Source organism: Ornithorhynchus anatinus, chromosome 7, assembly GCF_004115215.2.
Source record: "Ornithorhynchus anatinus isolate Pmale09 chromosome 7, mOrnAna1.pri.v4, whole genome shotgun sequence".
Classification (NCBI taxonomy): Eukaryota; Metazoa; Chordata; class Mammalia; order Monotremata; family Ornithorhynchidae; genus Ornithorhynchus; species Ornithorhynchus anatinus.
The window spans coordinates 5,988,195-6,015,695 of NC_041734.1; the positions used below are offsets into that span (position 1 = coordinate 5,988,195).

At 47.9% G+C, this 27,501-nt stretch overlaps 1 protein-coding gene across 1 annotated transcript; it reads left to right on the forward strand.

Annotated features, from left to right (window-relative positions):
* The first annotated feature begins 1,458 nt into the window (after positions 1-1,458).
* Positions 1,459-22,051, forward strand: GGH (gamma-glutamyl hydrolase). Its single transcript, XM_029069270.2, has 9 exons — positions 1,459-1,610; positions 6,803-6,917; positions 8,997-9,047; positions 10,528-10,612; positions 14,114-14,252; positions 15,559-15,665; positions 15,784-15,874; positions 18,526-18,663; positions 20,727-22,051. Exons 1-9 carry the CDS (start codon positions 1,460-1,462, stop codon positions 20,846-20,848), a joined length of 999 nt encoding a protein of 332 aa, XP_028925103.1. The 5' UTR covers position 1,459; the 3' UTR covers positions 20,849-22,051.
* The last annotated feature ends 5,450 nt before the right edge of the window (positions 22,052-27,501 follow it).

The following is a 27,501-nucleotide window of genomic DNA, read 5'->3' on the forward strand; positions in this document are numbered from 1 at the left end:
CTTTGTGACCTTGGGCAAGTCACTTCTCTGTGGCTCAGTTACCTCATCTGTCAAATGGGGATTGAGAGTTCGAGCTCCACGTTGGACAGGTACCGTGTCCAACCCTATTGGCTCGTATCCACCCCCGCACTTAGTACAGTGTTTGCACATAGTAAGCGCTTAACAAATACCAGAATTATTATTATTATTCATCCCCATTTTACAGCAGATGGGACTGAGGCCCAGAGAAATGAAGCAACTTCCCCAAGTTCACACAGCAGTTGAATGGTGGAGCTGGGATTAGAACCCATGACCTCTGACTCCCAAGCCTGGGCTCTTTCCACTGACCCATGCTATAAATGAACAAATACCACCATTATTATTATTATCTGTTGCTGATGTATTTTCAAAGGGCGTAGTCCAGTGCTGGGCATGCAGTAAGTGCTCAATAAATACGAATGAATGAAGGAAGGAAGGAACGATTGAGTGAATGAGTGAGTGAATGATTGGTAGAGTGAATGATTGAATGAGTGAATGATTGATTGATTGAATGAATGAGTGAATGATTGCTTGAGCGAATGAATGATTGATTGAATGAATGAGTGAATGATTGATCGAATGAATGAGTGAACGATTGCTTGAGCGAATGAATGATTGATTGAATGAATGAGTGAATGATTGATCGAATGAATGAGTGAACGATTGCTTGAGCGAATGAATGATTGATTGAATGAATGATTGAATGAATGAGTGAATGATTGATCGAATGAATGAGTGAAAGATTGCTTGAGCGAATGAATGAATGAGTGAATGATCGATTGAATGAATAAGTGAATGATAGATTGAATGACCGATTGATTGAATGAATGAGTGAATGAGTGATCGATTGAATGAATAAGTGAATGATAGATTGAATGACCGATTGATTGAAGGAATGAGTGATTGAATGAATGAATGAGTAAATGAATGAGTGAACGAATCCATTGATTGATCGAATGAATAAGTGAATGAAAGATTGAATGAATGAACGAGTGAGGGAGGGAGGGAGGGAGTGAAGGAACACGACTCCGGCGGGTCCCGAGGGGGCCGGACTACATTTCCCAGAAGGCCGGGCGGGGCGGGGCGGGGCGGGGCGGGGGGGTTTCCGTCCCTGTGATTGGTCGGGGCGGGCGGATTTCCTTCCCTGTGATTGGTCGGGGCGGGGCGGGCGGGTTTTCTTCCCTGTGATTGGGTCGGGGCGGGGCGGGCGGGTTTTCTTCCCTGTGATTGGTCGGGGCGGGGCGGGCGGGTTTCCGTCCCTGTGATTGGTCGGGGCGGGCGGATTTCCTTCCCTGTGATTGGTCGGGGCGGGGCGGGCGGGTTTCCGTCCCTGTGATGGGTCGGGACGGGGCGGGGGGCGGGGCCCGGCGCCGCAGCGGCAGCGGGAGCCGCTGCGGCCGCCGCAGGAGGAGCGCGGGCGGCGGCGGTGGCGATGATGATGATGATGACGACGACGACGATGACGATGGGGCGTCCGTGCGGAGCGCTGTGCGGAGCGCTGTGCGGCCTGCTGGGCGCGCTCCTGCTCGGCCCCGCCCGGACGGCGCCGCCGAGGGGAGGCTCGGCCCCCGGCAACGACAGACCCGTCCTCGGTAAGGAAGGAGGAGCCGCCGCCGCCGCCGCCGCCGCCGCCGCCCCGGGGGCGCGGGGAGGGCTTACGGGTCCTGGGTTCGAATCCCGCCCGGGCCCCTGGGCGAAGCCCCTTCTCCTCGCTGGGCCTCGCTTCCCTCCTCCGTAAAATGGGCATGAGAAGAAGAAGAAGAATGTGGGGATTTGTTAACCGCTCGTTGGGTGCGCAGCGCGGTGCTAAGCGCTGGGGAGGATGCAGGGTGGTCCACGTGGGGCTCACCGGCTTCGCCCCCGGTTTTACAGATGAGGGAGCCGGGGCCCGGAGAATAATAATAATAATAATAATAATAATAATAATAATAATAATAATAATGATGTCGGTATTTGCTAAGCGCTTACTATGTGCAGAGCACTGTGCTGAGCCCTAGAGGAGATACAGGGTCATCAGGGGGTCCCGCGTGAACCTCCCAGTCTTCATCCCCATTGTAATAATAATGATAATGTTGGGATTTGTTAAGCGCTTACTATGTGCTGAGCACTGTGCTGAGCGCTGGGGGAGATACAGGGTCATCAGGGGGTCCCGCGTGAAGCTCCCAGTCTTCATCCCTGTTTTAATAATAATAATAATGTTGGTATTTGTTAAGCGTTTACTATGTGCTGAGCACTGTGCTGAGCGCTGGAGGAGATACAGGGTCATCAGGGGGTCCCACGTGAAGCTCCCAGTCTTCATCCTCATTGTAATAATAATAATAATGTTGGTATTTAAGCGTTTACTATGTGCTGAGCACTGTGCTGAGCGCTAGAGGAGATACAGGGTCATCAGGTTGTCCCACATGAGGCTCGCAGTCTTCATCTCCATTGTAATAATATTAATAATAATGACGGCATTCGTATTTAAGTGCTTACTATGTGCGGAGCGCTGTTCTGAGCGCTGGGGGAGATAAAGGGTCATCGGGTTGTCCCACGGGAGGCTCCCAGGCTTCATCTCCATGGTAATAATAATAGTAATAATGTTGGTATTTGTTAAACACCTACTATGTGCTGAGCACTGTTCTCAGCGCTGGGGGAGAGACAGGGTCATCAGGTTGTCCCACGGGAGGCTCACAGTCTTCAGCCCCATTTGACAGATGAGGGAACCGAGGCCCAGAGAAGGGAAGTGACTTGCCCACAGTCACACGGCTGACAAGCCGCAGAGCCGGGATGAAGACCGTGTCCCCCTCCCCCATGCGGGACGGGGACTCTGTCCAACCCCATTTGCTGGCATTCACCCCAGCGCTTAGTAATAATAATGACGATGATGGTATTGGTTAATAATAAATAACGACGGCATTCGTTAAGCACTTACTATGCGCAAAGCACCGTTCTAAACGCTGAGGAGGATACAAGGTGATCAGGTTGTCCCACGTGGGGCTCACGGTCTTCATCCCCATTGTAATAATAATAATGATTATGGTGGTATTTGTTAAGCGCTTACTATGTACAGAACACTGTTCTAAGCGCTGGGGGAGATACAGGCTAATCAGGTTGTCCCTCGTGAGGCTCACAGTCTTAATCCTCATTTTACAGATGAGGGAACTGAGGCCCAGAGAAGTTAAGTGACTCGCCCACAATCACACAGCTGACAAGTGGCACAGATGAGGTCACTGAGGCATGGAGAAGTGAAGGGACTGGCCCAGAGTCACACAGATGATCAGTGGCGGAGCCGGGATTTGAACCCCTGACCTCTGACTCCCCAGCCCGGGCTCTTGCCACTGAGCCACGCTGCTTCTTACTAGGTGCCAAGCACTGTTCTGAGCGTACGGTGCCTGGCCTGTAATAAGTGCTTAACAAATACCACGATTATTAATTATTATTATTCGGCCGCTTGACGGGGCGGCTGCCCGCACCCCAAAAAGATGAGCTTGCCTGTGGTTCTTCTCCGCCTCCCCCCCTTCATTCATTCATTCGGTCGTATTTATTGAGCGCTTACTGTGCGCAGAGCACTGTACTAGGTGCTAGGGAAAGTACAATATAACAAACAGTAATAATAATAATTTTGGTATTTGTTAAGCGCTTACTATGTGCTGAGCACTGTTCCAAGTGCCGGGGTAGATACAGGATAATCGGGTTGTCCCACGTGAGGCTCACGGTCTTCATCCCCATTTTACAGATGAGGTCACTGAGGCACCGAGAAGTGAAGTGACTCGCCCACGGTCACACAGCTGACGAGCGGCGGAGCCGGGATTAGAACCCACGACCTCTGACTCCTAAGCCCGGGCTCTTTCCACCGAGCCCCGCTGCTACAATCCCTGCCCACGACGAGCTCACAGTCTAGAGGGGGGAGGCAGACAGCAATACAAGTAAACGGACATCAATATAAAAAAATGAAATGACAGATAAATACCTAAATACCTAATACCTAATGGGGGCCGGGAGCGAGAGGGAAAGAGGATGTTCTTGCCTGTATATTCCCCTCCCCCCGCCGCCCCTGATCCTTCATTTATTTTTTCAATTCAGTCGTATTTATTGAGCACTTACTGTATGCAGAGCACTGTACTAAGCATCTATTGAGTGCTTACAGTGTGCAGAGCACTGGACTAAGCACTTGGGAAACTACATTAAAACAATAGGTAACGATAATAGTAATAATTACGGTGTTAAGCGCTCACCGTCTGCCAAGCGCTGTTCTAAGCACCGGGGTGGATACGAGGTAATCAGGTTGTTCCCGCGTGATGTTGACGGTCTTAATCCCCATTTTCCAGATGAGGTAACTGAGGCACAGAGCAGTTGAGTGACTTGCCCAAGGTCACACATCAGACAAGTGGCAGAGTCAGGATGAGAACCCATGCCCCTCCGACTCCCAGGCCTGTGCTCGATCCGATGCGCCATGCCGTGAACCCCACGTGGGACACGTTTCGAAGCCGACCCGGTTACTTTGTATCTACCCCAGCACTTAGAGAAGCGGCGTGGCTCAGTGGAAAGAGCCTGGGCTTCGGAGTCAGAGGTCATGAGTTCGACTCCCGGCTCTGCCACTTGTCAGCTGTGTGACCGTGGGCGAGTCACTTCACTTCTCTGTGCCTCAGTTCCCTCATCTGTAAAATGGGGATTAAAAGTGTGTGAGCCCCACGTGGGACGACCCGATCACCCTGTATCTCCCCCAGCGCTTAGAACGGGGCTCGGCACCTAGTAAGCGCTTAACAAATGCCAACGTTGTTACTGTTATTAAAACAGGTAAATGGCACTTAGTAAGTGCTTAGGAAATGCCATTAAGAAAGCAAAAATGCTACACAGATTTGTGTCGTTAGGCTTCATCTGCTCTTCACTGACACAGTGCGGGGTTTAAAAAAATGTGGTTCAATCATGAATTAGCCTGATGCGTGATGATGTTCCCTTTTTTTTCTTTCCTAATGCTTTCATGTCGGGTGCAGCATTATTAGTATACTTAATGGCATACCTTTTCAAACCCATGACTAACAGCCCCAACGTATTTATGTGTGTGTGTGTGTGTGACACCCTATTTTCAAAGCACTAAAGGCTAGAATTGAAGAAGGGAGTGAGGGTGGATCAGGAAGATAGAAAGAACTGAGCATAGGACGCTTCAAATAAATACAAAAATGATCCCGTCAGTCAGTCGATCGTATTTACCGAGCACTTATTGTGTGCAGTGCACTATAGTAAACGCTTGGGAGAAAACAATATAACACACTTTCGCTGCCCACAATTATCTGACAGTCCAGAGGGAGAGGCAGGCATTAATATAAATAAATCACAGATACCTAAGTGCCGCGGAGCTGGGAGGGGGGATGAACAAAAGGGGCAAGAGGTCGGCGGCGAGACAGATCGAGGCACAGTGAGGAGGCTAGCACTAGATAAAGGTTCTCTTTACCGTACTACCAAATGTATTTGTTACTATGGCAGGCACTGTGCCAAATGCTGCGACCGTTACAATGCGATCATATCAGACACAGACCCTGTCCCATATAGAGCTCACAGTGTAAGGGAAAACAGGCGTTGAATCCCCATTTTGCAGGGGAGGAAACAGAGGCACAGAGAGGTTAAACGACTCGCCCTAGGTCGCGCAGCAGAATTAGAACCTAGGTCTCCCGACTTCCAGTCCCGCACCCTTTCCGCTAGGTCACTCTGTTTGGGGGCCCTCCCAGTCTGAACTGTCCTCTCTCTGCCGACATCTGATAACCAGGGCATCTGATAACCGCGGTTCTCTCTTCCACCCGCCCGAGCCCTTCCCAGATCCTTCTGGCCCCTTTCCAGTCCCGCCTGCAGCAAACCGGAGGTCAGAGTTCATGCATCTGAGCACCGCTGAATCCCGAGGCAGGAGGGGCCCCCGCTGGGAATAAGGCACTGCCATCTTGAAGAGTAATAATAATGGTGGTATTTGTTAAGCGCTTACTATGTACAAAACACTGTTCTAAGCGTTGGGGGGCGGATACAAGGGGATCAGGTTGTCCCACGTGGGGCTCACAGTCTCGATCCCCATTTTACAGATGAGGTAACTGAGGCACAGAGAAGTAAAGTGACTAGCCCAGAGTCAAGAAGGGATGGGGCGTCTCCCCGTGTTCTGAGCTTGCCGGTTCTGTTGATAATGTTGGTATTTGTTAAGCGCTTACTATGTGCAGAGCACTGTTCTAAGCGCCGGGGTAGACACAAGGGAATCAGGTTGTCCCACGTGGGGCTCACAGTCTTAATCCCCATTTTACAGATGAGGTAACGGAGGCACAGAGAAGCTAAGTGACTTGCCCAGAGTCACACAGCTGACAAGTGGCGGAGCCGGGATTCGAACCCATGACCTCTGACTCCAGAGCCCGAGCTCTTTCCACTGAGCCACGCTGCTTCTCTGATGGCGGGAAGTCCTCCAGATTGCGCTTCTCCCAGATATCTCAGCATCGGAGGCAGAGAGACATGAGCCATGGCCTAGTGCTTGTTTTGTTTCCAAGACAACGGGATGCGGGTGATGCTAGCGCTCCCACCTAAATTTATCTTTCACCGCAGAGCGGGAGTCGGATATTTAAGGCCGGTTACTCATGCAGCCGTTCACTGGTCCTCGGGCAGCCTCCTTTGTTACTTTAACTTTCTCTCCCTGTCTTCCTGCAGGATGTTCTGTCTTGCCTGAAGCATCACCTCTGAGGTCCTGCAGTGTCATCGGACTAATAGTTGGAAGAGGCAGAACTCGTTTAAAAATGTAACTGAATCTTTTCTCTCTGTTGGGGAAACCCGGTAGGAATACTGATGCAAGAGTGTGACTTTAAAGCTTTCCAGAGCTTGGGGAAATACTACATTGCTGCTTCCTACGTGAAGTACCTGGAGTCTGCGGGCGCGAGAGTCGTACCAATAAGGTAGGTTCGGAATACTCTGTCTCTCAGCTGAAGGCGCTGTATCCCCTGGTCATCTCTCAGGGCCTCTCCCCGACCAATTTTACGGTGTTTTCGGGTTAGGGTAAACGGCTCTGTCGCAAAAATAATAGGCCAGAATCTCAAATATTAAGTTTCCGAAGGAGGCGGAAATATTGTGCACGTAAGCAGGTTTTGAGAGGAGAAAGAATATATTGAGGCAAGACCGATAAGTTCCTTTTATCCCGGAAGGAATGAGCAAAATTAGGATTTGATCAAGCTGCTCATACTGAATGAGTGGCATTTAAAAAAAAAACAAAAACGAAAACCCAAACTTGACCAGTTCTTTAGTTGTCTTGCCTCCTGGGCAGAGCAATGACGACAGCAAACTTTTATACGATTAAAAACTACCAGTTAATATTCTACTGCTGTTAGTCTCAGTGACAGTTATCAAACACCCACAAAGCACTCCACTAAGCGTTGGGCTAAATAGATGAAGATCAATTAAAACATGGGAAGCAAGTGTGGCCTAGAGGAAAAAGAATGGGCCTAGGAGTCGGAGAATCTACGGTCCAATCCTGGCTCTACTGTGTGATCTTAGGCAGGTCACTTAACCTCTCTGGGCCTCAGTTTCCTCCACCGCAAAGTGGGGATTCAGTATCTGTTCTCCCTCCTTCGTAGACTGGCAGCTATATTTGGCAGCTATTTGGCTGTCCTGCTATTGTCATTTTCCACACCTGCCCTGCACAGCGACATCTATTGCGACAAACATCATTCCATTGCCGGTAGACAGACGGCATTCCAGGATCTGGTTAGCGATCCTTTTCTTCATTTGTTAGTGTGGCTCATCTTGTAAGCAACTGCTCATTCATTCATTCAGCCGCTCATATTTATTAAGTGCTTACTGTGCGCACAGAACTGTCCTAAGCACTTGGGAAAGTAGAACGCAACAATAAACAGTGACATTCCCTGCCCTCAACGAGCTCACGGTCTGGGGTGGGGGGAGACAGACATCAATACGTAAGATAAATAAAATTACAGATATATACACGAGTGCTGTGGGGCTGGGAGCAGTGGGAGGTTACAGCCATAGGAAGTGGTGGGAAGATGCCAGCTACCAACAAACCCCCCGAAGACTGGTTGGTCTTCTTGATGCCTTCCTCTGTTTCTTTATTAACTAGACCAGTGATAGAGTGTTCTGCCCAGGTAGCGGAATTTAGGAGCCTCCGTAGTTCTGTGTAGTCAGTGAAAATCCTTGATTTCAGGTTTAGAAACCTCAGTCATCTTCAGGCTTTACAGTAAGGTAATAATAATAATGGTATTTGTTATATGTCAAGCACTGTACTGAATGCCCTGACTTGCTCCCTTTGCTCTTCCCTCCCTCCCCGCTCCACAGCACTTATGTGTGTCCGTTGTCTGTTTGTATCGATGTCTGTCTCCCACCATCTCGACTGTAAGCTGGATGTGGGCAGGGATTGTCTCTCTTTATTGCTGTATTGTACTTTCTCAAGCGCTCAGTACAATGGTCTGCACACAGTAAGTGCTCAACAAAGACAGTTGAAAGCATGAATGAATAGTAGGGCAGCCCGATAGTCAAGATGGGCATGAAAATGGAAAGCCACAAAGCTGAAATCCCTCAACTCATTGAGCTGTTGGTGGCTAGCTGAAAAAAAAAGCGTCAGTGGCCACACGGCAGGGCTCTTGTTTTTCTACACACCCTTGAAGGTGCTTAATCCAGTTAACCATCATCAGAACATTTAGAAACCTCTTTGCCTATGCGATGCAAAATAATAAAACCGCATGTGGCGTTAAAGAAACATGGCTGAATTTTAAGAGGCAAAAAAGGGATGGGTTTTAGCTTGATTATCAGTATTTTGAATACTTTCTTCTTTAGAGTTCGTCCTTTGTTTTTCACAAGGCCTTTTTTGGTATCATTGGCTCCCGTCTACTGTATTGTACTCTTCCAAGCGCTTAGGAGAGTGGTCGGCACACCGTGAGCGCTCAGTGAATACAATTGACTGACTAAAGATATTTTGTTTTTTAGTTGTAGTCAAACCTGTCCTGAAACTATTTCTGTTCTTTCAGCCTAACTCTTTCAGAAGAAGAGTATGAAACTCTTTTCCAGTCTATCAACGGGTAAGTTGGAAGGATCCATTTATTCACATTGAAAAGATTTGGTTATTTAATTGATAGTGTCCTTTCCACACCCTCATGACGCTCTTTTCTCTTGGTGCATTCAGTCGCCTGCATGACGCTCCACAGCTCTGGCTCCAGTTTCTATTAGTCTGTGATCTCCTTGTCTGATTTACCTCACGCTGCCCCAAGCTTAAGCAGGAGCTTCTAGTTGCTGGTCTGCCTCGGAGTAGTCAGTAGTTAGGGAAGCAGCGTGGCTCAGTGGAAAGACCCCGGGCTTTGGAGTCAGAGGTAGTGAGTTCGAATCCCAGCTCTGCCACTTGTCAGCTGTGTGACTGTGGGCAAGTCACTTCACTTCTCTGTGCCTCAGTGACCTCATCTGTAAAATGGGGATTAAGACTGTGAGCCCCACGTGGGACAACCTGATTCCCCTGTGTCTACCCCAGCGCTTAGAACAGCGCTGTACACATAGGAAGCGCTTAACAAATACCAACATTATTATTATTATTATTGTAAGTCAGCCTCAGGTTCGTGTTCTAGTCATGTGAGTTGAAGAGGAAGGCCTGTGCTGTTTTAATGTCAGAAGTCAGAAGTAGTAGCATTAGGATTTATTATGCATCTATTCTGTGCAAAACCCTGTACTAAGTATAGGAAGGAAGCATACCCAGGTGAGAGTTAGACAAATCCCTGGCCCTTCAGGGGCTGTAGTAATAATGTTGGTATTTGTTAAGCGCTTACTATGTGCAGAGCACTGTTCTAAGCACTGGGGGAGATACAGGGTGATCAGGTTGTCCCACGTGAGGCTCACAGTCACCCAGCTGACAAGTGGTAGAGCTGGGAGTCGAACCCATGACCTCTGACTCCCAAGCCCGGGCTCTTTCCACTGAGCCACGCTATAGTCTAAGGGTAAGGTGAGGAGGGTTTTTGGTGACAGACCCTGAAGGAAATATGAGCTAATAACTGTACATAAATAACAAAGCTCAGCTCAACAAGTGGATAGAGTTTGGCCCTTGGAGTCAGAAGGACTTGGGTTCTATTCCCAGCTCCACCCCTTGTCTGCTGTGTGACCTTGGTCGAGTCACTTCACTTCTCACTGCCTCAGTTACCTCATCCGTAAAATGGGGATTAAGACTGTGAGCCCCACATGGGACATGGACTGTGTCTAACATGATTAGCTTGTATCTACCCCAGCACTTAGAACAGTGTTTGACAAATAGCACTTAAGTGCCACTAAAAAAGAAACAAAAAAACCCAGTTCTGGTGGTAAAGGATAGAAATGAAACTGGTTCCTCTTTGGGAACGTAATCCAGCGTGGTGTGGAATTGGAAAGCTGCTGTTCTCTGGCAGTAAACGTTCTCTCCCTTGTGAACTCTCTCACTTCCCCTCCACCCCCAGTTGGTCCTGGCCTAGTTTCCCCTCCACCCGCATCCAACCGAGCAAGTAGACATCTCATCTGAAATACCTGTTTGCTGTTGGGTTTCAGGGTCCTTTTTCCTGGAGGAAGTGTGGATCTGCAGACTTCGCAATATGCTAGAGTGGCCAAACTACTGTACAACAAAGCCCTAAAGGTAAAATTCCATTTTTTTTCCTAGCGTTAGGGGTTTCCCGCCTGTCGTTCCAGTTTAATCCTCAAAATACAGTCTTATGGCTGATCTTTTAAGCCCTCAAAAATGAGACACGCAAAAAAACGGGAGCCCAGCAATGCGTAAGTTAAGACGCCACGCGATGATTCAGGGAAGATGACCAGGGGTTAAGGCGACAGACTAATGGTTATTCTGAAGACCCCTCCCTTAAATGTTAGGTCCCAGGTAGGCTCTGAATATTTCAGCTTTGAATGTGGAAGTCGTTTGCCAGGTTAATTCATTTCCTGTGCTGAGGTTGGCGGTGCCTGGGTTTCTTCCCTCAGGGTCCCCCTCAGTCGATGGAAGGCTCGGGGTGGCCCCGAGGGGCCAGACCGGGCTGACAAGTCAGCTGCCCCCAGAGCTGAGGGAGGCCTTGCTGCAGAGTGAGGACTAGCACACGGCCCGGAGAGACAGTGGGGACGGGACCTCTGACAGCCGGTGACGTAGCTGCCCCTCCATCCGCCCTCGCCGGACCCGGGTCGGCACCGCTGCCGTGGTCGAGAGCCGTTGGCAGTGGGATCGAGCCTGCGGTCGTGGTCCGGCCGGCCGGAACCAGCCAGTCAGTCAGTAGATCGTGATCCACTGATTGATCGAATGATTAATAAGCTGACAACTCCAGTGAGTTTTCACCAAGAAAAGTTATTTTTGTTAATAGGGCAGCGGGTTCAAAACCTCCTGCCGGACCCAGTGGATTAGAACCCGGTAGATGGATGCTTCTCCTGAAGTGCTAGGGAGTTACAGAAGGAATTTGGGGAGCTGGTATTGATTTTCTCAGGGATGAAAGAAAAGAAAGATACTGGGGACCCATTGCGCCAGCCCCCTGCTCCCACAGCCTTGCCGCACATAAGTACTCTTCTGGGACCTTTCAGGTGGTAAAAAAAAAAAAAAAAAGTAAGTACTCCGGGCCTGAGCCCCTGAGAGATCCCTTTAGCCCCCCATCCCCTATCTTCCTCCACACTCCCAACTGAAGCCCTAGTTCTTTCATTCAATTCAATAGTATTTATTGAGTGCTTACTATGTGCAGAGCACTATACTAAGCGCTTGGAATGAACAAGTCGGCAACAGATAGAGACAGTCCCTGCCGTTTGACGGGCTTACGGTCTAATCGGGGGAGACGGACAGACAAGAACAATGGCACTAAACAGCGTCGAGGGGAAGAACATCTCGTAAAAACCGATGGCAACTAAATAGAATCGAGGCGATGTACATTTCATTAACAAAATAAATAGGGTAATGAAAATATATACAGTTGAGCGGACGAGTACAGTGCTGAGGGGATGGGAAGGGAGAGGGGGAGGAGCAGAGGGAAATGGGGGGAAAAGAGGGTTAAGCTGTGGAGAGGTGAAGGGGGGGTGGTAGAGGGAGTAGAGGGAGATGGGGAGCTCAGTCTGGGAAGGCCTCTTGGAGGAGGTGAGTTTTAAGTAGGGTTTTGAAGAGGGGAAGAGAATCAGTTTGGCGGAGGTGAGGAGGGAGGGCATTCCGGGACCGCGGGAGGACGTGGCCCGGGGATCGACGGCGGGATGGGCGAGACCGAGGGACGGTGAGGAGGTGGCGGCGGAGGACGGAGCGTGCGGGGTGGGCGGTAGAAAGAGAGAAGGGAGGAGAGGTAGGAAGGGGCAAGGTGATGGAGAGCCTTGAAGCCTAGTTCTTCTTTGGGGACTCTTCAATTTCCTGACATAGGGCTGACACCAAGAAGCACGTTCAGAAAATACCATCACTCAGTTCAGGCATGTTCATTTGTTAAAGTATAACAAATTTAAAGTCTGGACTAGTTCATGGAACTGAAATTTCTTTGTGTGGAATGTTGCTTTGTCCGTTACTGGCTCTTGGAAACATTGTCCTTAGAAGTGAGAATTTTGTTGCAGTGAGATTAACCTGGCCTCAACCACCCCTCACCGCCGATCCACCCGCACACTTGGAGAACAGGTTGACTTTCATCGGATAAAATTGGATCCATATCTAAGTTCTTTGCAACCTGGGAGGTGTTTCATGCAACCATCTTGGGAGGAGAGTATCAAAACCCTAAGATAAAAAGATGCTTATCATCTGCTGTAAAATCAGTTCCTTATCACTTATATCCCGAAGGACCTTGAGGTCACCTAACCGGCTCCCTGCCCCTGAGCGGAGATTTCTGGGTTCCCCTCAGTGGACTGGGCGGAGGACCTCGGCTCAGATCAGACCTAGAGTAGCAGCTGACCTCTAAGTACCTTTTTACCATTTTCACTATGACTGGGAAGATTGATTCTGCTTTAGCTTCATTTTCTGGGGTAACTGCCCCTCTTCCAGTGGTTCTCAGATTTCCCGTAATTAAGCGTAATTCTGAAAATGGCGCACTACCACTTTGGCAGGAGCCAAACTGAGAACAAGTGGGAACTGTCAAGGCCTCTTCTTTCCCCTCCCCACTTCAGGCCATGTCCTGGGGCAGGTGGACTCAAGTAATCATGTACCTGCCCCTTCCTGGCTCCTTCCCTTTCTTCCAAGGAACAGCTTGTGTAGCCAAATCCTGCCACTGTCTGGGTAAGCGTGGCTGGTTTCCGAACCGCTCTCTACCGTGCATTTTGCCTTTAAAGTCTCGGACTTGTGGGCGGAACGGTGAGGGGGTCTGTGGCAGAACGCACAGTGCACGGGATTCAGAAAACCACCGGCAAGAAGATGCCACCAGCAAGGTGTATTACTTCATCGCTGCCTGTCATAATGTGCGTTGGGACTGCTGACTGGGAGGATTTGGGTGTGGCTGAGAAGGCTGATTCAGAACCAGCAGACTTCTCCAAACAGGGTGGGCCCACATCCAGTCAGCTCTGGTTACCGGCCCAATCCGCCGTGTCCAGATCAGCACTGTAGTTTTGCTGCTGCTGCCTCCCCTCTCTCCCTAGGAAATGGCACTTGGATGTTCATTCATTCACTTGTATTTGTCTTTCACTTACAATGTGCAGAGCACTGTACTAAACGCTTGGGAGAGTACAATATAACAATAAACTGACACATTCCCTGCCCAGAGTGAGTTTACAATCTAGAGAATGAGCTTACAGAGTCTCCCTCTTCCGAGAATGTGGGGCGTTCACCCTTTTGGTATTAAAGTGCAAGGAGGGCAGGGATGGACCCATAGGGGCAGGAAGGCAGGACTGGAGGCAGCCTGGAACCCAAAATCCTGCTCGTCGCTGTGTATGACTCCTGGGTCGGAGCAGATGGTCCGACGTTTCCCGGTCAGTTACGCTGTCCTGGCTAGAATTGGAGCCCGTGGCCTGCGTCCTTCCGGCCAACGCATTCTGGGTTAAACTAACCTCACCCTTCTACTCTCGGCGCCTCAAAGAAAAGGGAATTCACAAATGCCTGTACTGACTACTCTCTCCTTCACATGCTCTGCAAGGAAATCAAATTAAACTTCAACATAGCCATGATTGCTATTAATTATTATCCTTGCTCTCCTCCTTTCTTTCCCATTTTAAGGCTAATGACCAAGGAGACTATTTCCCAGTGTGGGGAACCTGCCTTGGGTTTGAAGAGCTCACATTCCTGGCCAGTGGGGAGAAGCTTTTGACTCTGACAAACACTCATGGACTGGCCCTACCCCTGAACTTCACTTCAGGTAATCTTCCTGTGATCCGAGACAGCTCTTCAGATAATAATAATTGTGGTATTTGTTAAGACCTTACTATGTGCCAAGCACTATACTAAAACACTGGGGTAGAAACAAGGTAAACAGATTGGACACAGTCCTTATCCCACATGGGACAGTCTAAGAGAGAGGGAGAATAGGTATTTTTATCCCCGTTTCCAAATGAGGAAACAGAGGCCCAGGAAAACTAAGTGATGCCCAAGATCACACAGTAAGCAGTTCACAGAGCCAGGATTAGAAACCAGATCCTCTGATTCTCAAGCCCATGCTCTTTCCATTAAGCCATGCTGCTTCTCCAGATCCTCGCCCCCCGACCAGAATCAGAGTTGGCTTAGGCTAGGTCCGGAGCTGAGTGTGTGGCTGTGATCAGTCTGGCAGCCGGGGCAGTTCCTGGGGACGGTAAGAATTGTTTTTAGAAGCAAGTAGACATTTTCCTAGGAGCTAGGGTGGTTTAAAGGCCTCCTGGAACCTAGTCTTCTAAAAGCAATCAGTGAGGTCTCCTGGGGTCCAACTCAGAGTTCAGTTTTTGGTCAGGGCTAATGACTTCAACTATGACTGTCTTGGTCAGTCAGTGACTCGTGAGCCATTTTCTCATAAAACAGGGCTGGCTCGTGGCTCCCACTCTGTGCCGGCCACTCGGGGAGAGTGGCCATAACGATGGCATGGTCCTGGAGAGGAAAGGAAGTTTAGGAGAAAACAGATTTTTCAAACTAAGGAGGTCTAAGGGTACTTCAGCTCATGCCAAAATGTGATAATGGGCCACCTTGGACTGGCACTCCTAGCATTTTGTTCAAGAAAAACATTTGGTTTTCATAATTAATCTCAGGTTAGATTGTCGGTCATTTAGATGACTGGCTCCTCCTGAGTATAAATGAGTTATTGATATTCACCCATGGGAAGACGTGACGTGGGTCATTTGCCAAGATGGTGACTTTCCAGGGGAATATTGGCCTTCCACATAGATGACAGCATCCTCTACTTCTCTCTGCCTGCTCACCTGTCTAGGATTTTTTCATTTTGCCAGAGTTAGCAGGATATTTAAGCGTTGGCAGTTGCGAGGAAAGTAAATTTAAGTTTGGCCAGTGTTAATTGCAATTTTGTGCATGGCATGTTTTGTGTTTGGCTTGGATCATTTTGGAGTAACAGATGAACTTGAGAGAATTGTAATGAATTTAGTGAGTAGCTTAATCCCATTGACCATCGTGTAATGTTGCCATCTTTCTCTGGCAGCATTTTTACAAGTGTCACTTGTGAAGGTTTTATTTTCTCGTTTCAGCTGCAAAGGAGAGCAGATTGTTCCAGAATTTCCCAAGTGATTTATTGGAGGCGTTTGCGTCGGAACCTCTGACTTCCAACTTCCACTATTGGAGTGTCTCCACGCAGGTACTCGGATGGCTCTGTTTCCAGAATAAAGCTGGTGGGTTCGGGCTCTTCGGTCTTGCAGACTCGACCCGCCCCGATCAAACTCCCTCTCATTTTTCTTTCCTCTTTTATGCCACAGAATTTCACAAGGAATAAAGGACTGCATGACTTCTACAAGATTTTGACAACCAATGTGCATGGGCAATTTGAATTTGTCTCCACGATGGAAGGTAGAGATCGGGACCGTACCCTCTGTTGTTCTGGGGCTTTCTGTTGATTTCATTGATCTGTACCGGGCAGCGTCCGTGCTGACTGGAATGAGAACGGGCCCTCTCACCCCGCTCACTGTTTAACAGAGCCGTTCTCTTATTGGTGGGTTAATGTTTTCTTTTCCCAGTAAGCCTCCTCTGAACTCATTGAACTTTGCTCTCTGATGAACTCCACCTTGAAGCCTGAGTCTGCTGCAGTGTGCGAAGTTGAGCGGGGTTTACCAGAATAGAATTCACCTATTCTGCTAAATGCCCCTGGGCAGGGGTAGGCTTTGGGGCCCTAGGCTGAGTAAGCATGAGGTGCTCCATCCGATTATTACAAAGTTTCTTTTTGTAACCTTTACATAGAACGTGAAATTTTATGTTCAGCCCAACTTGATCCTAGGGGAAGGAATTTTCCCTATATTAAATCTGCTTTTTTTTTTTCCCTCCAATTTCCAGGCCCTAAGCCTTAGCTGATTTAGGGTGTCCTGTCTGGTTGGGCCCTGAACTTGGGAGCCCTGATGCCCACATAGTATTTTAGGGAGGGGGAATCTCAGGGGATCACATAACTGGAGCAAGGGGAAAGGAAGCGTGGTATGCTCCGTGAAGGCCCGGAAATGAGGCCGTATTCCCCTTAGAGCTGAGTCGACATCCAGTTGGGAGGCCTGAGAACGCCATAAGGCACTCAGTGAATATTACTGATGGATTGCAAGAGCAGACGTGCTTTTGGCTGACAAAGCGGACAGGGCCTCACTTCTGGAAAGGGCTGCCAGGGATTCAGCGGCTTCCAGTTGGGCTCGGGCTCCTGCAGATCTGACTTCAACTCCCCTCGGACTGGTCGAGGGTTCTGTTTGCCCCCGATTTGGACTTAGTAGGGCCCGAGATTTTCTGTGTCCCTGCCCAGCACAGTCCCTCAGCCTCCAGCTTAGCCCCGAAGGCTAATACGGCCCCATTGAAATCAGGAGTGGAAAAGTTCCTCATGATAAGCACTGCGGCTTGAGGGGGTGGCAGACTATCTCTGGGGACGGTTCAGCCACGTGACACCCTTCGGGTCGGTGGAGAATATGGTTAGGCCATTCCACCAGCCGGCCCGGAAAGGGATGTGGTTGGGGTGCGAGGTAGGGCAGGAAGGGTTGAGGGACTCCTGACAACCCTTTTTGAAAGGCACTCTGGGCCAGTGTGTTGAGATGTACCGGGAGCCTTGCTTATATCTTTCCGGAAACCAGGCTCATTTGCATTTAATAAGAATAACAGCAACAACAGTAATAATAATTGTGGCATTTGTTAAGCGCTTACTATGTGCCAGGTACTATACTAAGCTCTGGGGTAGATATAAGCAAATCTGGTTGGCATTTGCATCTCGGGAAAATGTTGTTTTGAGACAGACCAAAAGAGAAGCAGCGTGGCTTAGGGGAAACAGCCCGCACTTGGGAGTCAGAGGTCGTGGGTTCTAATCCCAGCTCTGCCACTTATAAGCTGTGTGACTTTGGGCAAGTTATTTAACTTCTCTGTGCCTCAGTTACCTCATCTGTAAAATGGGGATTAAAATGGTGAGCCCCACATGGGACAACCTGATTACCTTGTATCTACTGGTACAGGCTCTTATAATATCCCGGCTAGACTACTGGGTCAGCCTTCTCTCTGATCTCCCTTCCTCCTGTCTGCCCCGCTCCAGTCTATTCTTCATTCCGCTGCCCGGCTCATCTTCCTGCACTTCTTAAAAACCTCCAGTGGTTGCCCATCGACCTTCGCACGAAACAAAAACTTCTCACTCTAGGCTTCAAGGCTCTCCGTCACCTTGCCTCCTCCTACCTCTCCTCCCTTCTCTCTTTCTGCCGCCCACCCCGCACGCTTCGCTCCTCTGCCGCGCAACTCCTCACCATCCCCCGTTCTCGCCTATCCTGCCGCCGACCCCTGGCCCATGTCCTGCCACTGTCCTGGAATGCCCTCCCTCCGCCAAACTAACTCTCTTCCCCTCTTCAAAGCCCTACTGAGAGCTCACCTCCTCCAAGAGGCCTTCCCAGACTGAGCTTCCCCTTTTCCCTCTGCTCCCTCTCTGCCCCCCCTTCACCTCCCCTAAGCTAAACCCCCTTTGCCCCCTTTCCCTCTGCTCCTCCCCCCTCCCTTCCCCTCCCCCAGCACTGTGCTCATCCGCTCATTTGTATATATTTTTATTACCCTATTTATTTTGTTAATGAGATGTACATCCCCTTGATTCTATTTATTGCTATTGTTTTTGTCCGTCTGTCTTCCCCGATTAGACTGTGCGCCCGTCAATGGGCAGGGATTGTCTCTACCTGTTGCCGAATTATACATTCGAAGTGCTTAGTACAGTGCTGTGCACATAGTAGGCGCTCAATAAATACTATTGAATGAATGAATGAATACCCCAGCACTTAAAACAGTGCTTGGCACATAGTAAGCGCTTAACACCATTATCATCATCATTATTATTATTCTGGGGAAGTACAGACTATTGCGATTGTTTAACAGTGGCCACTGCCCTGTAAATTTGACTTGAGGTAAAATGTGAACTCATAGTTGTCACTCCAACCATAGGGAATGGGATACTCTTCTTATAGGTGGAGTCTTAAATTGCTGACACTGTAAACCACTCGTTTTTCTGCTAGCATACGCCTATCCAATCTATGGCGTCCAGTGGCACCCGGAGAAAAACGCCTTTGAATGGAAGAATGTAACCGGCATACCCCACTCACCGTTGGCTATGAGAACCGCGTACTATATGGCTGACTTCCTCGTGAACGAAGGTAAGGAACTGGTTTATTGATCTTGGTTTGAGAGAGAGACATAGCAGTGTTACTTTCAGTTTGAAGAGAGATGCTTTGTTATTCAGAAGTCAAAACCTTCAAGTTATATCTTATCTTTCAGTATAACTTAGGCTGCAACCTCTCCCCGTAGAAAAAGAGCAGGATGATAGTTGAATAACAGGAAAGTCACGAACTCGAGAAGACATTCCTGTGAAATGGGCGAGTTCTGTTTGTTGAATGATAGTGGGTCGGGCTGAAGATTGCCCATTGAGAAATGCCTCACCCCAGACTCCCTCCCTTCGATGAGGACAGCCAGGTTGTGCAGGAAGAATAAGCGGTTAGCAGTCAGCAGACTCCCAGGCTTGCCCGGCTCCTGGATGCTGTCCTTCCCCGCCCCAGCTCCACTCCTCCGCTCCCTTTGACCCTCCCCGATGCCAGCTTGCCCCGGCCCATTGCCTAAGGGCTCGGGGTCTGGCCAGGACACCGTCTTCCATAAATTCCCATCGAGGCCCTCCCTGCCCCTTCCCAGGAGAGAGTCCTCCCAGAACGCGTTGAATGTGCGATTGGGTGGGGCGGATCATGTGACCCATTAGGCTGTCAGCTCTCTGAGGTCAGGGAGCGGGTCTGTCAACTACTGTTCACTCCCAAGTGTGTAGTCTGGTACTTCGTGCAAAGTAAGAACTCATTGATAGATTGATATTTACAAAAGTCCCCATCACACTCTTCTCTAGCCTGGGGGCTGGAAAAACTTGACTTTGTCAGAGTGCTGAAAATTTTAACAGCATCCTGTTAAATCATTACCACCCAACCACCTGCTCAAGATTTGGAGGGAACCAGCCAGGAGGGGCTAAGGGGAATTTAACTCCCCACCACCCCGGCCCCCGGCCCTTCTTACCACCCTGTTGTTACTAATATGTGTCAGGCTCCTGCTTTGTACACAGTACCGTTCTGGACACTTGGGACTATATTAAAAAAAAGATGACTTGCTGACAGCCCCTTTTTTCCTCAGGCAAGGGGGTGAGCGCTAGACTAGGATACAGGGAGGTGATGAAGAGTTCAGAGTTTAGTAGTAGGCCAGGTACTAGATTGACACAGGTTTGAAGGACAAGTTAAATATTTTGGAAGCTCAAATTATTTCTGAAGGGGTTTACAAGTCCGCTTTGGATTCTGCTGACCCAAATCTTATTGCGCATTTAGATGTGCTGTTTTGGGATATTGAAAGTTGTGGAAAAAAGAACTGTTCCTTTTTTCTACAACTGTATTTTGCCTCTTTTTTATCAGCTACGGATCCCAAGGGAAAGAAGAGTTTTAGGAGGGTATCAGATTAGGCCAAGGAGTTGGGTAGTCGCCCTGTGGTTTTGTCCGGCCCCACATTTTCTGTACCTGGAGAAGTCCTGGTGGTGCTTGCACTTGACCTGTCTCTGAAGTGTCTGTTGTTTTCCGGTGGAGAAAGCTGAATTAGAACCAAACATTTAAGTCCCAGATAGAGGGTGTGTGTGTAGCCTAGCCTTCTTTCCCTTTCCCTTTATCACCACTTGAGGGTTTGGGGGATTTTTCTTGCAATTCTTGCTCCCCCAAAAAGACCTGCAGGACATGTGTCCGACCGGCCTCATCCTCCCTCGGACAGACGCTCCCCTGGATTAATGGGATCCTTTTCATATTTCCCTTCCACTAGCTCCATGAGAACCAAACCTGCCTGGCTTTGAATACAGAACCTCTTAGGAGCTGAGATCAGGGTTTGAATACTGAAAGTAACGGGGTAACAGAGACACGAGGCAAAACTGTACTGCCTTTGAGGGAAGCCCCTTCTGGGCAGGGAATATGTCTGCTCATTGTTGTGTGCTTTGCACACAGTAAGCACTCAATAAATATGATTGAATGAATGAATGGAAGGAAAGTTGGGGATGCATTTTTCTCAACTGTCATTTCTGCCTGAGTTTAGTTCAGTGATTATTTTCCTCCATGGGAGGACCAGTTGTGACCAGAAACAAGGGGTTGGGATCACCGTAGGCAGGTGGAGCGGGATGGCACTGATGGATTCTCTATTCTGTAATGTCTTACAGCCCGCAAGAGCCAACATCGTTTTGCCAGTGAAGAGACAGAGCTCAAGGCCTTGATTTATAATTATGCCCCCGTTTTCACTGGGAATATTTCTGGATTTCAGCAGTGCTATTTTTTTGATTGAGTACGCCCCAGAAGGTATGTTAGACAGAAACACAGCCCTCTGCGGCTGGAGCTACTTGTTCTGAATTTTGTAATTAAATTAATGCCAGGTCTGACCATAGTGGAATGACAGAGCAATTCTTCCTTTCCTGGAATGTGAGTTATCGCTTGTTTTGCCTCTAAGGAAATTCCTATCAGGTCTCCATTCAGTGATGTGACCATCTAGGCCATATTTTAGCATAGGCTAAAGAGAGGTAACCCAGCACCCTTTAAGGGGAAGATATGCCACTTGCTTTCTGCACCATGCAACGAATTGGGCTGCAGGTACTTAATTCATGCTGTTTAGAGGGAAATTTCCATTTGGAAAATATCAAGGACTCTAGTAACTTCTGGCTAGAATAACTTAGGTTTTAATCACAATTAGGGTTTTTTGGAGGGATGACAATTAGGTGGAAAAACCAAGCACTCTTTCTGGGAATGCCATCTAAGAGTTGAGCTTTAGAATGACCATCATTTTATGTGTATTCAAGGTCCTTGCCAATTTTTCCAATCTCATAGCCCTTTTCTCAAGAAGCTTATAGTCTTATGGGAAGCTTATTTCGTTGACTTACTAAGCTTCTCCAGTGGGAGAAGAGAGTAAGCAGACATCACTGTAGGCCAACTAGCCTTCAAGGCTGATCTTACTTCCTTCCCCTAGGGAGGGAGGAGGGGGTGGTCCAGGGCAGGACATTGAAGTGAATTTAGTGGTGTCCACTGGGCGACCTCTGTCACTCAGTGTGAGGGTCTGTAATGGAAGAAGAAAAAAGGCAGGCTTTGTGATTTGTGTAGGAGGAGGGGGACACAGGCAGGTATTGGAGGGGTTAAAGAAACAGTCCCAGAACCTAAAGAACAGGACAGTTTTTCACACAGTTTTAATGGGAATTCTTACATTGTTGCCCAGGGCCAGAAACGATCCTTGACAGAAAATGGAGGAACCAGTGTGAGATTTGTAAAGTATCTGTATCCAAAAGTGGTACTGGAACACTCTAAAATACCTGTAGTGTTTACAAATCCAATTCTCTGTGCATGAGAAATGCATGTCCGTGGGAATGACACGGTCATTTTATTCCAGAGTATGTAAAGGTTTTTCTTTTGATTAAATCTATTTTGCAAGCCTTATTTCACTGACATGATTAAGGAATTATCATCATCTGTGGCCTTTAGAAATAAAATTCACTGAAGCAGACTGTGTTTCTTTCATATGCCTAAATTCTTTACCATGATTTCCCCTCAGATGTTGTAGAGTTGTGGCTTTCGATGCAAAGCAGCTTTCTGGTTTTCTGATCAGGCCACCCTGATCTGTTCTAGAGACGCTTTGTCTGAACCTCATCTGGAGTGGCCCTGGGGAGGGGGAGTTAGAGGGGAAAGGTGAGCAGGGGTAGGGTGCCTGCTTTCGAAGAACGATGGTGGGGGTGAGCCAGATCTGCCCGAACCTCTCTTCGCCCCCTCCACCTGCTTGAGGGATCTGAAGATTGACCAGGAGGCGGCTGGCCGGTCATCGCGGGTTACCAGCAGAACGAGGTCCTCAGAGCTAGGAGCCGGGACATCTGGACTCTGCCACGTCACCACCTCCCTCTCTAGCTGGGGTAAGTGACATCTCCCTGCTCTGCCGCACTCTTTACCATAAATGCACATCCCTTAATTATTTCTGAGTACTTAGGTAGTAAATGGCACATGGCCATATTCAAAGCCAAATGAAGGTGTTTCTGCTTTGCAGCAGCAGATTAGCAACACTAGATGGCTAGAGAAAGCCAGATCATCCTTGGTTTAAAATGTGTGATGGCTCTGATTCGACTCACTGGCGATATTAAAAGATTTGTATGTAGCCAAAGTTTAAAAAGCACTTAGGAGTTTCGTTGCCATCCTCCAGTTTGAGTGCCGCTGACTTTGTGTTCAAGGAGATCCAGGGTTACTGGGGTCCCCGTGAACTAGCTACCTGTGCCTTCCTCCCTCTTGCTTCACCGGCTAGAAAAGGCAAGTGTTCATTGAGTTCTGAACGTTATGCCTCCTTGCAAATAGTAGCAGCCTGGGGCCTGCCGACTCCCCCCCACAAACATCTTTCTTCTTAGGTCCCGAAGTTCAAACATTCCGAGTCGGAATCACCTGAAACCAGTTTGGGACAAACCACCCTCAAATTCCTAAGGAATTATGCATCAGCTACCAGAAGAGAGGCTGTGATCATGAGGTGTGAGGTTCAGGATGGTTTCAACGTGTCTCTCCTGGAGAGCAGCACATTACAGCATAGATGTAAGAGAAATTTTAGCAATCTCATGAAAATTTCTATTTCTACCTTGGCTACTATGCAGTATGCAGCCCAAACATTTCTTCAAACCCGAGGAGATAATAAAAAGTTCATAAACCTGAAAGTTAGGTATTTCCTTTTGATTTTTCTAATGGTCTGGAAAAAATTCATTCCATCCAAAATTTACTCTTTTATAAGTGATATATTAGCACACAATGGTTTGCAACAATATTTGTCTTAAGAGTTTGACATGGGTCAAAAATGTCCAGCTTATGTTTCAACTTCTGGTTATTTGAAAATGATTGTTCTGAGTAAAATCAGCACAACAGAATGTGCCAGGGAAATATGAACAGAACAAGGATATTCTTTTCTGTTCAAAACAGTGCCCATGAGGGTATGATTTCCCTGGAGTTTTTGAAAACCACAGATCTACATTTGTAAACAGATTCTAAATAATTCCTTTTCTCTTTTTCCAAAAGAAATCCTATTTGAATCCCCATCAGGAGAAGCCCTCTTACAAAAGCAACTCCACTATTTGAGCATCTTGGAGATGTGGGTTTGAGGCAGCTGCCCTGGCATCAAACTCTGCTGACCCGGTCTGTGGGTGTGATCACTACCGCTCCCATTTTGCGGAGGAGAGGGAAAGATTAATGACGGGAGAATTAAAGTAAGTAAATGTCATAGTCTCTTGCTACTCACGCACGAGGCTTGGGAAATAGAGGTGGAAACAGCTAGCTAGCACAAATTAATGTTTGCTCCACATTGAGAGTCCTGCAAAATAATGCCTTTTATCCTTTGGCTTTTGGGCTCTTTTAAAAACACAAACATACCCGTACCCACCACACAAGCTAGAGGATGACAAAACTGAATTAGGCTCTCCCTTTGAAAGGGCACCATATTTAAACTTGGCTAACAAACAGCAAAGACTTCAAAAATCCAAGAACAACATTAGAACTTGACACATTTAAAATCTACTGCTGCCTATACATTCTGATTATTCAATATTAAGATTTTTCTCTAAAGTTTGTCGTGGACTGCTTTAATGCAACATCCCATACAGCCTCTACTGTAGAAATGTTAATTCATCCTCTTCTAATTCTACTAGAAATTTGCTGAATGACTCTGGACACATTATATACCTTGACCAGCAAGCCTGGAAGTATCATTGCCATCTTTGAGCAGCAGGAGAGATTTCTTACTTGCTTTCACATAGCTGCTGTTGTGCTCTTTCTACTCTTCCCCGATCCCCAACCCTTCTCCAAATCCATCTTGTTTCTGGGCCATATACCACCTTTCAGATTTCACAGTGAAGCACATGTTGAGCATTTTCTCCCATAGCTTCCGTTCTGCACCAAAGGAACAGAAGATATGTAAGTAAGAAGAAGCCCAGCTCTGGAAAGTTCAGTAGCATTTAGTGTGAGCAGTTCGCTTGCGTGACATTGGAAGCAAAGGTGAATAGTCACTCCATGACTGAAGGATGATTGCCTGACAAAAATAATAATTGGGGGTTTTGTTAATTGCAAAGGAATGAAGTGCAGAAGGGGGTGTATCCACCATAATTGGACAAGCCGTTTCTCTGTTGGCTACTCTACAAAGTTGAGGTCTCAGCCAAACAGTTTAGTAACCCTTCCTTCCCCACCCCTACTTAGGTCCAACTCAGAATTGAGAACCCCAGATTCCAGGTTTCAACTTCTAACTGGCTGTCCTTCATCCTTGAAGAAGTTGCCACTGACAGGGAAGTTCAGCTAGGGGTAGGTGGGGCTGGGAAGGCCAATGTGGGACTCAGTCCCGACTACACTGTGATCACACAAAGACTGTCCCGAGGGATGTTGTCGTTCACAGCATATGACACTTGTTTTGTTCAGAAAGAGCCGGGCCTCTCTGGAGTGTCCGGCCCCGTGCTGGTCTTTTTCTCCAGTGGTCTCCCAGTTTGGTATGAGGCTCCACTTCATGGCGTCCTTCAAACATTTCCACTGTCCCTCTTGTCTTCAGTTGCCCAGATTCCGCTCACTGAGCAGTGGCTGTTTGAGTATCCTGTTATTCGCCTGACAAGAGCCGCCTAGGACAGCTGAGTTGAGTATCGTTTCAGTGCTGGTAGGACTGACTTATTTATTAATGGTATTTGCTAAATGCTTACTCTAGCTTGTAACTGCCCTAGTGCTTAGTACAGCGCTCAGCATAATTTGGTTGGATACAGTACCTGTCCTACTTGGGCCTCACAATCAATCCCCATTTTGCAGATGAGGTAACTGAAGCAAAGAGAAGTTAAGTGATGTGCCCAAGGTCATCCAGCAGACAAGTGGTGGAGCAGGGATTAGAACCAGGTCCTTCAGTCTCCCAGGCCTGTGCTCTATCCACTAAGTCTTGCTGCAATTTGTGATGCTGCCTTGCGTCGGGGGTTGAGGCTACTGAATCTGCTCAGTGAATCGGATGTGGTCTTTAGGAAGAGGAGGGTCCGGGTTTCCCAGCTGTAGCTTTCTACAGCATCGTAAAGCCTGAGGCAGTAGGAGAAAGTGAGAAGCAGGATGGTCTAGTGGAAAAAGTCAGAGGACATGGGGACATGTCACTTAACTTCTCTGTGCCTCAGTTATCTCATTTGAAAAATGGGGATTAAGACTGAGCCCCATGTGGAACACTGTAGTAGGTGCGTTAACAAATATTTTTTTAAAAAAGGTTGTAATTATACTTAAGTCTCATAATTGGAATGATGCAGGTTTGCAGAGAAGTTTACAATAACTCCCACCAACCTGAGAACTTCTCGGACTCATACTCTCTGGGATATCCAAGAAGTGCCTGAAGAAGTGTATTACATATCTCGGGCTTCGTATTTCCAGTTTTAATTAGAATTCTTTGCCTGCAGGGCCGATTTCTTTTAAAATTTGGCCTTGTGAACTTGTAAAAACTTCAGCAGTCAAACTGTTGGAGTGTCTATTAGTCTGTACTTTTGACAACCCCATCCAGCCTTCATTGATGTTCATAGTAAAAAAAAAAAAAAGGAAAAAAGAACAAAGTTCAGATTTACTGGGGTCCATCTGCCCACCAAGACCCCATGCAGTTTCTTAGACTTTCTGGTCAAATCATTTATGCTCTGTTCCAGCTGGATTGATCCAGAGAGACACAATCAACAGAAAATCCGTGGAGTCTCACTCCGATGCTTACTTTCTAATTGATGTGGTAAGATTTTTTTCCCTTTTACTTACATGAGATTTATTCTGGGGATTTATTAAGGAAAGGCAAATACCAAATTTGGCTGACCTTTTTTCCTCTCAGGTAGTCTTCGACTCTGGGAGGCAGTTACCTGCAGAGCAATATTTTTGAACCAGAGAATCAGGGAGGCTTGAGAGTGTAAGCTTGTTTATGTCAAGGAACGCGTCTCTGCACACAGTAAGGAGTGGGAGAAGCAGCGTTGTGTAGTGGATAGAACACGGGGTCTGGGAGATGGAAGGACCTGTGTTCTAATCCCAACTCCATCATGTGTGATCTTGGGTAGCTCACTTAACTTCTCTGGGCCTCAGTTGCTTCATCTGGAAAATGGGGATTAAGATCTTGAGCCCCATGTGGGATGGGGACTGTGTCCAACTTGCTTAGCTTGTATCTACCTTCGTGCTTGTGCAATGCCTGCCACATAGTAAGCGCTTAACAAATACCAATAATAAAAAAGCATGCTCAAAAAATACCATCGATTGAGGGATTCAAGAGAAAAGGGTCCTGGGGAAGGCCGTTCCACAAACTACCTAGTAACCTATTCTCCTGTTCCCTACCTTCAAGCCGGGCTCTCGAGGTCCAGGAGAGCTCATCGCCTCTGCTGCAGAAGGCAGGCACAAACCAGGACGTCTAGCCAGGTGGCCACTTGGTGAGTTATAGTCCGCTGTCTAAGGGCTTCACAAATACCATTAAGAAGCAAAAAACTCAGACAACCTCCTTGCTGTTCACAAGTGAAGTTCAAAAGCTTTTTTTAAAATGGATGTTGTAAAAATTTTGCAGGACTCTCTCTTTAAATATGACTGCCTGATTCAAATTCCAGAAATAAAATCTGGCTGAAGGATCCCCCCGATGAAAGAGAGAACCGAGTCCTGTTACTGCAGCCAGCACTGGCATTGATGCCTACCTGCATTGTCCATACTTTGGGATGGCCCCAAACCCAACACGGGCAACTGTCCCCCAGAGCTCTAGATTTTGCAGTCAACTTGTCTCAGTTTAAATAGCATGGAGTAGTGGATAGAGCATGGGTTTGGAAGTCACAAGGTTGTGGATTCCTGACCTGCCACTTGTCTGTTTTGTGACTTTGGGTGAGTCACTTCACTTCTCTATGCCTTAGTTACCTCATCTATAAAATGGAGCCTGAAATTGGGATCCCCAGGTGGGGCAGGGATTGTGTCCAACCCAACTTGCAT